The sequence below is a fragment of the Dromaius novaehollandiae genome, chromosome 6 (assembly GCF_036370855.1).
Source record: "Dromaius novaehollandiae isolate bDroNov1 chromosome 6, bDroNov1.hap1, whole genome shotgun sequence".
Classification (NCBI taxonomy): domain Eukaryota; kingdom Metazoa; phylum Chordata; class Aves; order Casuariiformes; family Dromaiidae; genus Dromaius; species Dromaius novaehollandiae.
The window spans coordinates 20,789,718-20,806,145 of NC_088103.1; the positions used below are offsets into that span (position 1 = coordinate 20,789,718).

General features: G+C 36.4%; 1 protein-coding gene across 2 annotated transcripts in view; it reads left to right on the forward strand.

Annotated features, from left to right (window-relative positions):
- Positions 1-16,428, forward strand: part of DLG5 (discs large MAGUK scaffold protein 5) — a 120,080-nt gene that overhangs the window by 73,116 nt on the left and 30,536 nt on the right. For both annotated transcript variants that reach the window (XM_026116730.2, XM_064513824.1), the window contains 6 exons: positions 1,319-1,578; positions 5,599-5,911; positions 10,376-10,606; positions 12,699-12,883; positions 13,738-13,863; positions 14,634-14,766. In XM_026116730.2, coding sequence (XP_025972515.2) covers positions 1,319-1,578; positions 5,599-5,911; positions 10,376-10,606; positions 12,699-12,883; positions 13,738-13,863; positions 14,634-14,766 — 1,248 coding nt within the window. The remainder of the gene's footprint in view (positions 1-1,318; positions 1,579-5,598; positions 5,912-10,375; positions 10,607-12,698; positions 12,884-13,737; positions 13,864-14,633; positions 14,767-16,428) is intronic.

Below are 16,428 nucleotides of genomic sequence, written 5' to 3' on the forward strand. Positions count from 1 at the left end.
CAGTGATACCTGAAACTGTCCATAAGATGGTATGTAAACATGTATGGCAGGGAAGACAATTTACAATTTCTTTTCACTTTTGAGGCTATGTATTGAATCTGTGCCATCACACCTCTGCAGTAGATGGCTGAAAAAAACACTCTTGGTAGTTGAAGTTTGTTTGATCTGTGGGTGGGAGCTGCTATGCATTTTGTTTCATCTTTCTGTAGTGCTTGCATTTTTTTGTCCTTTCGTTATCTTCCAGCTTTCTAATCTTTTTTTTTCTTTTTCAGATTGCTAGGGACATAGCTATGTGCAATGTAAGAGTAATTACGCTTTGTAGTGTAACATTAAGACTGTGTATTTCTGGCACTGCTGTATATTGAATCCTCTTGTTCCCACCACTCCATCAAGTCCAAATTTCACTAAAAGAACTAAAACATAAAAAATGAGCATACTTTAAAAAAAAGGGGGTGGGGTGGGCAAAGCCTCATTTTGGGCATAGTTTTTAGCCTCTTGAGAGGGGAGAACAACTGGATTCACTGAAGTTCCCTAGGACTTTCTGTTGCCATGGCTGGTCATTTATCATTTTTATTTGCAACAATATTCTTGTGTAAATGGAAATTAGTTTGAAGCTAAGGTTTGGGTTAGACGTTATTCATGCTTAAATGGATTTTTCTATTCCTATTAATATTTTGCTTATAGATTTTGAAATACAAGCCTGTGTGGGTAGCTTTTAGATGAAATATCTTTATGGGTATTAAAATATATGTCTGTGTGTAAAACATGTGGCTTTTATTCTTTTGAAATTTTGAATTATTTGAGTTGTTCTCGGAGGATATAGACAGTCTGTCACGAGTGCCACCTCGTGGTAGTTTCCCAAATTACAGTTATCTTGGTCTTCAAATAACTATTAGCTATTGCTAATACTACAAAGTACTTTGAAGAAAATGTAGATTTAATAAACCGTTGGTAGCAGAATTAGCTTTAAAGGGATTTTCATAAACTTGTGAGCTTAAGATGTGATAAACCATTTTTTCTAGTTAACATTCAGCAGATGAGTAACAGCAGAGGGACTGAATAAAATAATACAGTTCTTGGCATTATGTTTTATTAGTCTGAAGGTGAGATTCTTGTAGATACAGATTTCATCATTACATTCATGTAGTACTATTTAAAAAAGGTTTCCTTTGATGCTGAGCAGAGAGTAGTTTTAAAAAAACAAGTGAGTTGTTATCACACTAGCAAGTTTCAAATGATTTTCATACACCTTCATAAGTGGTGAAAAGACGTATTCGTATTTTTACATCTGAGATTTATCACAGGTCTTTTTTTTAAGGTTATGAAGCAAAACGGGTCATCAGAGATATTAAATAAACTCTATGATACAGCAATGGACAAGCTAGAGGGTGTGAAGAAGGACTACGATGCCTTAAGGAAACGGTACAATGAGAAGATAGCAAGTCACAATACAGATCTTAGCCGACTGGAACAGGCTGAGGAGGAGAATAGACGTCTTCAGAAGCAGATTGACATGTTAATGAAGCAGAGGGACACAGCAATACTTTTCCAGCAGCAATATTCCTCCTCTCTCAGAAGGTATAATTGGTTTTTGGTACCTTTCAGATACACTGTGAAGACAGCAACCATTCCGTTGTAGCTTCTTATTTTCTCTGTGGTAGTATCACTAATATTTTCCTAATATTTATGTATCTCTATCATATATTATCTTAGTGTGGTGGGTAAGCTTGCTTTCTTTTATGTAAGATATTTTTTTAGAAGGGGCTAGAAGGTGTGATGCAGACATGTATATGAAGAAATAATGCTTTTTTTCTTGAGAAAGGGATTTCCAAATGAAGGTGTAGACATTAAGGAATTTTAACCATTATTTAGCTTATGTGAGAAAGGGATGTTCTGTCTTTTGAGCTATGTTTATTGTTAGTTGTAGACACAGGAGCCAAAAATACAATCAGTTTTGTTAAGCCTCAAATTTAGTGTTCCAAACCAAATTTAGTGTTCAAAACAGTGAACTCCTTCATGGGTGATGAGGAGCATAAAAACCATCAGCATAAACACACACATACATATATGTATATATATATAGGTATACATGTATTTTTGTGTACTTATATATGTACACATGTATATTTGTATGAAAAAAATAAGTCCAGAAAAGCATATTATTCCCAAAGGGCATTTAACAAACGCAGGTGTTCTGAAGCATAGGTCAAGTTTTTGTGGCACTTGAATTGCAGCCTCTGTGCTGATCTGGTGCAGTGCTGCAGGTGGGCAGCAGAGTTCACAGGATGAACTGGATGCATCTGGGAGTCTTGCTTCCCTGGGAAGGTCCCTCATTGCACTGCTGCCACCAGCAGCCGAAACAGAGGAGGACAGAGACATTATTTCACACTGTACTTAATCTCTCTCTGCTCCTGCTTGACACTAGGCCTGCGCAGTTACCAGTGAGGGGTAGGAAGAACACTAATATAAATAAGGACTCTGAAGAGTGTCTGTGGGTGTGTTGGGAATATTTTCATGGCTGTAAGTTAGGGATAACCATGCAGCTTTCACAGCCAAAAAAGCATCTTTATTTCTGCATTCATAGACCTTCAGTATTTTTCAAAACTGAAATCGAGCATAGATAATATACACTTTTATAGTATGCATGAAGTTGTAATACATCTAAATTTTAAAAAGATTTGAGAGAGTGTAGTTATGTAACTTAAAAAGACTGATGTGATTCCTGAAAGTGAGGGAAAGCCTAACATACACGGTAAGAAGCACTGAAACTGTGCTAGCATGCTCAGAAGCATGACATATTTGTATTATGGCCTTGTCCTATAGGCTCCCCTTCTTAAGAGGAATTATATTTAAATTTTAGTTGTCCTTGGCTGGGAATTCGCATAATGTCCTGACACACAAATTAGTCTTTTCAAGGTTAATAATTTATAATTGCTATGAGCCCTCAAGAAGAAATACAAGTTGTTAAGCAAGATCTATTGTGCAAGGTGATGGTATGGTTTGATATTAAGCAAACGTTGGTTTTAAGAATTTCAAGAAAGGTATCCTTGTTCCTGTGAACCATAGATCCACCGAGGTAGTATAATTGGGCTTCAGTAACTTTTGCTTTTTATTTGGTTGGCTTTTGGTCTGGACTTTTTTTTTTTACTGGTTTCCAGTTACAGAAATTCAGTCTGTCTTATGTTTTATATACTTCCTTCATAACCAAGCATGCATTAATTTAGGTGATTGAGTACTAAGCCTAAAACCTCTTAAAAATGTTTCAGCTGTGTATATTTCTCAAAATTTATTTTTCGGAATATGAGATTTAACCAACTTGCAGCTTAGAAACAAACCTGTGAAAAATTTCAGCACTATTTTTTATTAAGATCAAGATTAAACATAGTCCAGATTGCTTTTAGAGAGAGTGGGATGAGCAGGACTTGAACGGTGGCCATTTTGAATGAATCTTTGGTCCTAAAAAATACAGCAGAAGTGTTTACCCTTATTTTTTTAATCTGTAAAATTGTCACAGTAATACACAGCATAAGAATGCGTCCAAGATGATTTAACTGGTAAATATTTTGAAGATTTAAAAATTAGCTATACCTGCTATTGAATTCATGCATACTCACCCCACATTTACATGTGGTGCTCTGCATTTTGAAAGTAGGCAATGGCACTCCAACAAATCTGCTCTAGTTCACAACTGCATTGCAAACAAATTGCATGTACATTGCATTGCAAAACGAGCAGGTAGCCCTTCCAGGTGGGGGGTCCCTTAAGTCCGGGCTGCCACTTAAGAAGCTCTTCTCTTTCATAGCAGTGGCTATAAATTGTCCTTCTCTCCTGAAAACATCTGTGCAAAAGTGATCCAGCTGCCTGGCTGTCCTCCTGAGGAGGCAGTGCAAGGGCAGGTGGGAACCAGGTGTTGCAGCTGGGACTTTGCCTTCAGGTTTCCTCCATTATCAGGACTCAATATGAATGTCTCCCCATGGTAGAGACTTTCCCTTCTTTCTAGAGTCGCTTCCCTAAAGGCAGTGGTATTTTTCCCTGCTCCACTATGCTTATCGTCTTTTTTCTTTTTTCCTCATGACTTGTTTGTTTGGCAAACATTGCCTTAAATCTCTTTTCCTTGCCCTCTTCCCCCATATCCTCCCAGTGTTGTCCCTGACTTGACCCATTGACTCCGTTTCCCAAATAGTTTGCAAGTGTGGTGGGGTTCCTGCATGGCAGCGAGGTTGTGTTTCATGGAGGCTCTCTCCTAGGCTTCTGGTATGTTCTATATATGTCTCCCGTAGTGTATTCTTACCTTCATGCTCATGGTTCTGTAAAGAGAAAAGAAATACAGCCTGTAGTACTTTAGGTCTTCTGTGCTGCCAGCCTGATGTGTTAGACTGAAAAACCTCCCGAATGGAGCAGGGAGATGCTTTTGAAATTACTGGCAGATGCCTCAGTAATGCTATGGCAATGCTTTGAATTCACCAAGGCTCTCAAGGAAATACTTGAAATTGGGTTTACAGCTCTCTCTCAGCAAGGGTCACACAGCATGCTGGATTAACCAAGAATCACATCTAAGCAGTACGAAATGTGTGCGTGTAAGAGAACAGAGTATGCCAGAGGTTTGGATTCTGGATGAGACGCTACAAGTCCATTAAGTTAGGTACAGTGTTTCCATCAGTGGCTTTTACTTTGGCCTTCTTTAAAAAAAAAAAAAAAAAATGCAAGGAAACATTATTGTCAAACTACAGAAGAACATAACTCTCAGGAGAAGTTCCTTTTCAAACCTAGTTGTGAATTTAGATATGGGATATATATTCTCACTTTCAAAAATGTATTGCCAACATAAAATAAAACATAAATACAAAAGTTAGTGCTTGTAAAGAAATCAAACTTTTTATGTCCTTTTATAATCATGCCATACACATAGATTATATTGCTAAAGTACATACAGTTTTAATGTGTTACTTTAAACTGTCAGAATCTATTTTTTAAAGTGTATTTTGCATTTAAGTTTTGTTGGATGCCCTGTTGATGGAAATGAGTAAGAATGTCTGAGTTATCTGTTGCCTTGTCTTTGCATTTATACCATAAGCACACTTTTTTTTTTTTTCTCTGATGTAACCTGTCCAGTCCTCATCTTTTGCATATGTGGTCATATGAAAGTTGTTCTTTGCTTTTTTGTAGTTCCTAGATTTGTTTTCCTTCTTGCCGCACATGTTGAAGTGAGGGGGGAAGGAGTACCTTGTAAGATGATCAGAGCTCAACACAGTAAATCAGGTTGAGGTCAGGCTATTAAATGATGGCAGTATTTTTGTATTCCTCATTGAATAATTTAATGGAAATCTACTTTTAATAGCAAAACTAATTCTAAATTATTTTAATTTTTTCTGCCTTATTTCCTGAAGCAGATTCTCTTCTTCCATACTTTGAGACTTGAAAGCAATAATCCATCTAATCTTTTTTTAATTCTGCGGCACTGAGAATACACTGTCAGAGATGTCCTCTGCAGTTGTATGGTGTACCACTGGATAGTTCTGATTGTCCAGCCAAATCTTTACTGTATGAAGAAGGAAAATGGAGAGTAAGTATCTTGTTGGCTTTTCTGCTTGTTTTTAGGTTTGAGTCAGTGCAGCAGGAACTGAGCAATGCCACAGCACAAAACAAAGAGCTGCAGAGAGAGATGGAACGGTTACAGTCAGAGGTGACAAGGTTCAAAACAATGCAGCTGAAAGCAACAAAGGATGCAGAAAAGTACAAGGAAGAAAGGGACTCTGTTTTCAATGAATACCGTCTCATAATGAGTGAGAGAGATCAAGTAATCAAAGAGGTAGATAAGCTTCAAACAGAGCTGGAGCTTGCAGAGTCCAAACTGAAGAACACTTCCTCCGAGAAGCGAGTGGCTAGTGAAGAGATGGAAGCTTTAAGACAGGTACTAACCAAGTGTTTTGTTGGGAGAGGAAATGAGTATGTATTACTGACTTTAGAGTCAGAAATATATGTAAATAGGAAATTCCATGTTTTCCTATAGCAGTCTTTACTATCAATTATTATACTTCCATGTTTTAATATAGTACGTATCAGATGAAATTTGCTAGTCTCTTGACTTTATTCTGCTCATTATAGATCTTCCCTCTACTGTGTCAGTCATTTACGCTTTTTCAAGTAATGGCCTCTGTAACAACATAGCCCTAAATATTCATTATTTTTAACTTTTAACCACTATGAGAACCACTGGATACTATCTATTATGACTTAAGTTACATGATAAAATAGATTCTCATGTGCTCACATGCATGTTCTTACTTATTTGCACTCTTTTTGCCTTTTTCAAACTTAACAAGGATATTCTGAAGATTTTTTCACTAGAACTGAGGCATGCCATAGAAAGTGTGTTAAACTAGAACTTTGTATCTTTCAGCAATATATTCTTGAAAAGTTTGCATCATGGCAGTTTACATCAATAGTTTACATTCCTATAAGGCAGCTTGCTGCTTAGTTTCATTTCAGCTGAAATTCATTCACTTGACTCTGTTTGCAAATACTTCTTTCAGTGTGAAATAGATCAAGCAAATGTATTCCATTGCCTATAAATCTCAGTTTACTTTTTTCATACCATTACAACTGAACAAAGTACCCTTTATGAATAATTATTAAGCTGTGGAGCTTTGTTTAAACTACACAATTATTCAGGCACATAATGTAGATTATGACATATGGAACTAGTATATTTTAAAATAATGTCTCGCTTTAAATATTCAAAGCTTTCAACCCTGCATGCTTGCCAGCTAAGTGATTTAGCCTCTGCAATGAGTGAGGTTTTAATACATCTGTTTCAAACCTGTTCTACTTCTATTGAAGTCATTAAGCCACTAGAAATTTCTGTCATTGATTTTACTGGAATTAGGGTCAGCTAATAGAGTACCGAAGAAAATAGCCACAATTAATCATTCTCTTTTGCACACCTGCTCCCATTTGTTATAACTTTCATCATGGTGCTGTAATTTGCTAGTGTGCTTTAATAGGAGATTAGAATAAGTTATATGGGTGTTTCCTCCTACCTCACTGCCTCTCATGAAGGGGTGGCTGCAGAGGAATGGGAAGAAGGATGTGAGTCCAGGACTGGTGAGCAAGATGCTGACAGGCTGTGGCCATACACCTGCTAAATGGTATAAAAAAGCACTACCATGAGTTCATTTTTTATTCTCGTTTCTTTCCTGTAACTGTGACTATTCAGCCTGTGAGCAAGTGTGACACAAGTCCTGTGCAATGAGCAGGTAGTGATGAAGTCAGTTATTCTATTTCCTAGTTTTTTAAACTTTCCATGGTCCTACATGCTGAAATATAAATGGATGAATTTACATACAAAATATAGTCAGTGCCTGGCATTTATAGATTGTAGAAGAAATCACAAGTTAATTAAGAACAGTCAAGATTTTGCACTGTGGGCAGTTTGGGATGAGGTTCTAGTGAGTTAGGCTGCTCAGAGCTAGGGATTAGGGGTTATAGCTTCCCCCCCCCCCCCCCCAGCGTGTTGTTTTGGTTTGGCACAATCTTTTGCTTCAGCAAATGCTTAGGAAATGGAATTTTATCTTTGTGGTGCAGTCAGCGTTCCCCTATGTCTAATAGGCCAGTTGCATTTTATCCTGTATGTTGTTATTGTACCGTATTCAAATGTGAGAACTACCCTCAAACCTAAGAGTTCTTATCATCGCTGCTGCAAGTGTTAGTTTTGTTGTCTGCAGACTTGCTGTATCTTTAGTTTGATTGCAAAATAATGAGAGAGTTTAGTTTTCAATTTAAATGTTAGCAGAAGTAACATCTTAGTTGCTATGCTTACGGTTTTAGTCTCCAAATAAAAGCTGCAGGATGGTAATTTATGTTTACCAGGTGTGCAGCATAACTTTTCAGCAAGGATTTGGGCCGAGGTGCTGCAGGCCTGGGATTTTAAGGATCCTCTTACTGCAAAATAGAGAGTAATTTTGAATGGTGCGGAGGCAGACAGTGTTAACAATCTTTGCTTCTATGTTGGTACAGTCAATTATCATCTCCAGTGTCAAGAGAAACCCCCTGTCTACACAAAGATGATCTGCTGATACTTCACAAATTCAGGATAGCTCTTCCAACCAAAGCTCTGTGGTATTTCTGAACAGTATCTGTTCTAATCAACACCAAATAGCACCTTGTTTTGTGCTGTCATGCCATAATTTTGTGCAAATGTCACAAAAGACTGGAACGGAATTTTACTACTGACTGCTAAAGGCAATGACTGCTCTTATTTAGACAGTTTATGTTGAGGATGCTGGAATAAACTGTAGCAAATACCTGCTTTTTCCCAATCATTTTGAAATATTGTAAGTTCTCATTTAACGAATGGCTTTCTGAGAATTTTTGCTCTGCCTTGGTACTGTGGTGACTTTTTTCTCTGCTGCATGCTGGAGAAGACTTAATATTGTGATATAAGTTGTGTATACATTAATTTGGACACACTTTCTATACAGACTATAGTTAAGCCATGTAAAAAGTTGCTTTCTGTACTGAAACTTGTTTTCATCAGATGGGTTAGGAATCTCTTTTCAAAGGTACTGAGCAACTGAGGCTTTTAGTGAAGTTAAAAATTTTGAGTGCTCCGGTAATTGTTATTCACTGATATGTTTAAAATTCACAAAGTGAGTCATTAATTTTTGCTACTTATCTCCAGCACAAAATTGTCTGTTTTAATACAGTCACAGAACTGTTTTAACAGCCATAGCAGCCCTAATTAGATGTCATAACTCAGAAAAGAATGATGTTAGTATAGCAAAATGCAATTGTCTTTCATGCTCTAAATGTTCAATTTTATTCCTTGCAAATTGCAGAGTAAAGTAGGAATTTGCTTTTGACATAATGTCTTTATATTTTAAGTATTTGGACCCTTTCCTTCTTTTGCTTTTCAGATGATGGCTGTCTTTAGCAATCCTTTTCAAATCCAAACATCAGTAGTTTCTGCCTAGAAAGACTTGTCTGTATGTAGAAGGACCTCTCTATAGTCACTGGCTGAATATTGTTAGGTGGTTGGACCATCCAGAAGATCAGTGGCCTGAAATTCTATTGTGTTAATGCCTCATTTCTTAGAGGAAGATATTTCAATATGTTTTACCACCACTCCTGCACAGCTGCATCAAATAACTCTGCTCCAAGTCAGTCATGGGGTGCATGTACCACTTCAAGCACATCTTCCGTGTCATGTGGCACTGTTTTGATAGGCATGTTGCTGTGTGCAAGTCATCGGTGTCAGTCAATGTCCTGTTTTGTGCAGAAGCTCAGGAATGGCAGTTTGGTATTTCTTTTCTAGGCTGTTGTTCTGTGCATTGCCAGCTACATTTGGTTCCCTCTCTTGCTCTGAAAATGTTACTCTGATTTAGAGACTTATGATTAGATTTTTTTTTTTTGGCGCTGTAAGTATTTAGCTGGATAGTTCTTTTCATTTTCTGTAATTGTTTTTGTTTTTTGATATATTAATGTAATATTCAATAGAACAGCATATTTAAATCTATAGTTCCCTTGTCTTGGAAAGCTGATTATCATCCAGCTCTTGAGGCATGAAAGAAAGTCTTTTTGGAGCCTGTAATCAGTCAAACAATTGCTGTTAAACATCTTAAAGAATTTTCTCAAGAATCGTCAGTGGAATCTTCAACAATTCTCTTTTTATTCATGGGAGGGGAAAGTTGAGCAAGAGAGGAGGATAAAAGAAAATTGTGGTTAAAGTCAGTCTAATTTAAAGTGTTTTAAAAGACTAGCTTGTATTTTAGAACTGAATCCCCCCCCTTTTTTTCGTATGATGCAGTTGAACTCCGTATTTAATAAAATGTACTGTAATTCTGTTTTATGGCATAATGTGTTTTTATCTTTGCAGCATTCATTGGTGTCTTACTGGCATGTGACACTAACGTCTCTTTAAAACTAGTGGTGAAGCTATGAGATGCTTATGTGTCTAGGCTGTTAACATTATTTCAGTTCTGTAAAATGAAGGTAGTTGCTTAAAAACTTTCACAGTATATTGTTAGCATTTGCCATATTTAAAGCCTTTTTTAGGAGACCAGGTCTGAGTGGTTAATGTTGAGGACTGCAATAATTGTCCTTCATCTAGGCTCCTCAAAACTGTGAGCGCTCCTAGGTTCTTGGTTACTTTTGACAGCACTATGCTAAGGTGATGCTGTGATATCTTTAATACCACATTTAATATTTTTAGCTAGCGCTTACCTGTATCTGTGTGCACAATTCTGTTACGCTCCCATTTTGCAGAGCATCAGTGGTATACTCCGTAGGTTTTTAAGGTGTCAGCATGTATCCAGTTGGAAAGATGAACTATTTCCTTCTGTACTTAACAAACTGCAAAAAATGGATCTTGTTTTAGGAGCTAAACTCAGCTCTAGTGGAACGGGATCGAGCAATTTGTGAGAGGAATGAGTTGCTGGAAAAGTACTGTCATGAAGTGAAGGACAAAGCTGAGGCCCAGAAGGAACTTGATCAAGCTTGCAAGGATATTGAGACAGTGAAGGAAGAAAGAGATGTTGCCAGGAAAGAGAGAACAGAAGCTATCATCCAGAGAGACCATCTACTAAGGGAATATTACCAAGCCCGTCAGGTATTGCAAGATGCATAAATGATTTTTTGTCCTTAGCTTCACAGTTGGTTATTTTCAAGAGGCATGTTAAGGGTCTGGGTGCATAGGGTTCCCCCCCGCCCCTCTGGGGTCACTCTAGTATACCTGTATATAAATATAAAGGAATATTAAGAAATAGTGCCCAAGTTTCTTCTTAGAAACAAATTTAGTCATGCTTCATGTTAAGTTTCTGTTTGTGAAAATAAATGGCAAATAAAATATTGTAACGTCGCAGGTGACCAGGCAGTTCGTTGCCTTTTGCTGGTAGGGCTTGTCGCCCTCTGCATGTGCTGCTTGTGCCTGTGAGCTGCTTGGGATATTAGTTACTTCTGACTCTCCACAGAGGAAGTTATTTGAAGTGTGTTCATAAATTTTTCTTATCTGTGCACATTTTTAGTATAAACATACTATTCTAATGATTTATGATAATCTCTACATAAGTAGTAACATTCTTACCATTTTGCAGACTTACTGGTGCTCACCTTGCATGAGATATTAAACCTGTCAATCCCTATACAACTACTTATGATTACATGTTTTTTAATATGAAAATACATAGTATCACAACTAGTGTGCTTAGGAAATAACTTGGAACATAAATTCATTTGTTACCAAATTATCTATTTTAGTATTTTCTCACAAAATATTCATTCTCTTTTTATTAATAATCTCTTTACCAACACAAAAACATTATTTTCCTTACTTGTGCTGATTTGCTAATTCTGAATGAGTATCTGGGGAAGCAGTTAAACTGCATTTTCAGTTGTATTGGGAAGAGGTCTTTTATTGTGTTTGACCTTTCGTGGCCAAACCACTGGCATCTTGGAAACTTCTGCTTTTCTCAAGGGACCCAGATAAGCTTGGGTAAACTCCTTATGTGACTTAACAGTGGACCTGTTCAGATGCTCACCTTCAGTAAATTCCAAATCAAAATCGACACATCAAATTTAAATGTCTGTTTGTTGATTTGAGGGGTTTGTTTGTTTGTTTTCCTCCATTGAACTGAAGCAGGAGAGATGTGGTCCTTGGAAATAAAATCACAAATCAAAAGGCCACATGTGACTTTTTGTAGCCTTCATTTGGCCTTATTTGTTACAATTTTTATTTTTGAATGTTGAGGTCAGAATGTAGACCTGGGGTTTATGGGCCAGTACTCTCACATTTTGAATGTTAATGGGTCCCATTTAAAGATAAGGGCCTTTTAAGTGTACTAATCCTGACAGTACAGACTCTTTACTGATAAACATGCATTCAGATCTTAAAAACATACCTGCAAAGCTCATCTTTACTCAAATTTGAAGTCTGGTCATATTTATGAGGTTTATGTATATAATTGAAGCTAACCACACAGTTGTTTGCAAGATCTTTGTGGTGGGCTGTACCACTGTAGTTGGCTTGTGCTCCTTGTACTGCAAGCTTGAAGTATTCTCTGTGCATCTGCGTTGTTGTCATTGCTGTTGTTCAAAACAGAGAAAGTCAACAGAGCAAGTTAATTTAAGAAGAAGCATAATTCTTATCTAAATTCAGACGTGTTTAAACAGAAGGTTTTTGGAATTACATGTCTCTCCTTTGGAAATTAGCAGCTTGTGAGAATCAGAAGTCCATTTTGTAAACCTGCACATCTGTCTGTCCCAGGGTAAATAACAGACATTAATGCAGAAAATCTGTACTGTAACTGCTCGTAATAGAGTATCTTACCTCTAAATATGCTTAAATTTTTTTATTGTTTTTTTCTGTCTGCTAAGCAGAACAGGATATAAGCATGGAATGTAATCTCTAAAACAGAAAATATATGCTGATCTTATTTGGAAATGGGGATTCTTATTCGTATAGGTTGTGCTCCCACAACTTTGTGCGCCATTTGAATGAAATATATTACAGCAGAGGTTTTTTTGTTTTTTTGTTTTTTTACCCAAAGTTGCCATTTAGATGAGGTTTTTTGAGCAAGTGCAAATTTTCATGAAAAACCTGAGAATTTGTTACTTCAGGTAGCAAACATATTGTAAAGGCTAATGTGCATACTTACCTAAAAATCGTGCCTAAAATAGTTACCTATATGTTTTTTAACTCCTAGATACAAGATTCTGCCACCCTAGACATAGAAAGAGCAAACAAAGAAATTGAAATGCTTCGGAAACAATATGAGGCTATGTCACAAGAACTAAAGGAAGCTGTCCAGGAAGCAGAAGTAGCCAAGTGTAGGAGAGATTGGGCCTTTCAAGAGCGGGATAAGATTGTTGCAGAAAGAGAAAGTATACGGTAAACAAATGTTAGATGATACATGAGTGTTCTTTGTAACACCTTGTGTGCAGTTAATGTAATTGTAGAATTTGATGGATTTTGTTAGCACTTTTTTCAACTTGTTGGAACTTCTGAATTAGTTAAATCACAGGATTTTTTTTTTTTTATGTTGAGGGCACTTTCCAAGATGTTTTGCTTTGTTTGTGCTTTCATCCCCATAATGTCTCTCTGGTAAATACTGCTTAAGAGCCTGCCAGCACTGCTACAGAAGAACAGGAACTTATGCCTTCTTCTAGGCATGATGTACCTAGTTCTGATATAATCCTGCAAATAATTCTTACCTTTGTGGACCTTTGCATAAAGTATCCAACATTTTTGGTGTTAGACACATGGAAGGTACAGAGGGAGAATACATAATCAGAATTTTTTTTCTGCTAGCCTAAAGAGTGTAAGTAAAAATAAAGTTTTGGAAATGGATGAAGAAGAAAGTTTACCTTGACAAACTCTTCTTAGGACCCTGAATAAGTAATATTTTCCTTTGTCATCCTTATGAGTAAAAGTAGATATAATGCAACAATTTACAGCAGCATCCAGAGATGGCTTAATTTGTTAGTGTAACTCAGTAGGTGCTCTTACGTCCTTAGGTGGAAGGTGATCTTAGAAGGTAGAATTACTATTTCCCAAGTTAAACTTAAAAAGAAAACAAAAGAAAACAAACCAAACACCTGACTCTTTGTGATGCATACATGATTTTTTCGAGAGGTCTTTTGAAACTGCTTTCCATTGCATCAAAGAGTACAGCGTGGTAAAAATGGTTTGTTACTTAGATACAGTTTTAAGTAATTTTATCCAAACTTCTTTTGCTTTTAAAGGACTTTGTGTGACAACTTAAGGAGGGAGAGAGACCGGGCTGTGAGTGACCTCGCTGAAGCACTTCGCAATCTGGATGATATGAGAAAGCAGAAAAATGATGCTGTGCGTGAACTGAAGGAACTGAAGTATGTTACAGAAATGACCTAACTGCATGGAATTGTTATAAAATAGTCCAAAACTTTGGTGTTAGCTGTGTCCATAAGTGAACCATGTGTCATTACAGCTGTTGGCAGCAGACATTCAGGATCTTGTGTATGGGAACACAGGTTTTTTTTGTTTTTTTTTTTTCTAGTTATTGCTCAAGCTATCATACTACAGAGATACACTGATGCAATACAGGATTGCATCAGTGACTGAAGTCAGATTAACATCAATTTAGTTCATCCCAACTGTGTTCTCACTGGTTTATGAACATATAGAAAATATGCATCATATGCAATCTTTGTGGGTTGTGGAAGAGGTTTTGCTTTCAGTATTTGTCATGCCCCACTTCTCCTGAGCATACTGATGCAGCTCATCTAAGGGTAAAATTAGATGCGTTTTGTGACAGGCATTTTAGGAATCTAGTGCACTTTAACCATGTAAAAGTATTGCAAAAAATGTAAGAAAAAGTTAGCACAATATTTAGAAAATAAAAAAGTCCATTTGAGAGTAGCCCTAGGGTATTTGGAAGATGGAAGAATAGGGCAAATATTTGTCACAGCCTGGGTTTCTGAGTTGGAAAATAAAATATAAGGATCTCCCAGTGATAACATTATACATGGTTTTATTTAAACATACACATAATATATTTTATATATATAATAACATATTATATATAATAGATATACTATTATACATCATTTTATTTAAAAGGGTTAGTGTGTGTCTATAAAGAGCTGTTTTCTTTCCCTAGAGAGAAGATGGAGAATCAATTGGAAAAGGAGGCCAGATTTCGTCAGTTAATGGCCCATAGTTCCCATGACTCGGCCATAGATACAGATTCTCTGGAGTGGGAAACAGAAGTGGTAGAATTTGAAAAAGACAGAGTAAGTTGAAGATACTAACTCTTGTCTGAGATACTGGATTGCCTGATGGTTAGTTATAATGCCCCTAGTACTACATATGATAAAAATAATGCTGTTTAATCTGTGTATTCTTAATTCTCTGTTTCTGTTGTGCTAGGAACTGCAAACATATTTGAAGTAAGTACCATATCATCTAGATGTATTTCAAAGAAATAAGTCATTAGCACATGGGCTTTGTCCTTTTCTTCTTATTAAGTATAAATAAAAATAGTTCATCTGAGCTTGCAAGTTACCTGGGTCCATGTACAATTAAAAATGTTCTGATAACTTAAGTGTTCTTAAAATCAAAATAAGTGTTTTTAAAATGCAAGTGATTCATCACAGAAATGGCAGTGCTAAGGAAGCAGAAAGCTAAGACTGAACAGAAACACTGACATCGGAGCTTAGTCCTCTACCCTTACAGGCAAATCACTTATCTCTGCATAAAGTAATCAAACTTTTTCAGAAATATATTTTTCCTATTTTTGCTCAGATTTTGTGGTAAAAAAATATTCAACTATTTGAAGTATTTTTTCATGACAAATCTATATTTTTTACTGTCCTTCAGCATTGCCAACATTGTTTTTCAGCTTTAGCCTCTCCTTTCATTTTCCTTGCTTGTTTGTAGAGAGCAGTTCAGTCCCTTTTTCATTTTGCCAAGATAAGTGAAGTTCTTTTGTTCAGCTTTCCAGAGAATGTTGATATCCCTTCATTATCGTAGTATAACCTTTCTCTATTTGATTTTATTTTTCTTCATTGTAGCTCAGAAATTTGTATTTCCCTACTTTGAATGCAAGCCTTATATGCTTTTCTACTTGAAATTTTTGTCTGCTGTATCACGTTGCTAATAGTCATTTTTGGCCATGTAGAACACACAGGTGGTCTTCCAGATCCGCTTTCATTTACAACAGCTTCTACACATATGACGATAACTTGCTGACTTTTGAATGACCAAGTTTGCAATTTAATGCTCTCAAATTACATGCCTTCTATTACTGCAATACTTGAGGTCATCCATTTCCTTTTTCTGCTCTTTTGATCTGTATTCTGACAGTTCAGTCAAAGGGAATCGTTAACACATTGCTATTTTTTATTCTAAGCTCATTATTGATTAGACTATATTAAATAGGTACTAATACTGATCCATCAGGAATACCACCTGTAAGTTCTTTCCAGGATTACAGTTCCCCTTTCACTAAATTTTTTCATCTCTCTTTTCACCAGCTCACTCGTCATTTTATATTTCGTGTGTTACTATTTTCTCCATTTTAACTGATAGCCAATAACTTCACATTTCCCTTATTGGAAAAGTAGTTATTTCTAACATATGCTGCACCTTCACTAAACAACATATTGCATCCTGATGAATTATGCATTCATGTATGCTTATTTCGTTATTTTTTACTTCAAAATTTGTTCTAAATGTTTGCAATACTAAGATCAAGTGCCTAGACTTTAAGTCAATTGAATATACTTTTCCTGAGTATAAAGATTACACTTGCTGTTATCAAAGTCTACTAATCGTACTGCGCCAACTCTGATAGACTTACAGAGAAATCCTTGCTGACATACTAACATTTGAGTTCTAGGATGGAGACTGGGTCCACTAAATTTAAATCCTTTTATTTTTGCTTCAGCCTCAGC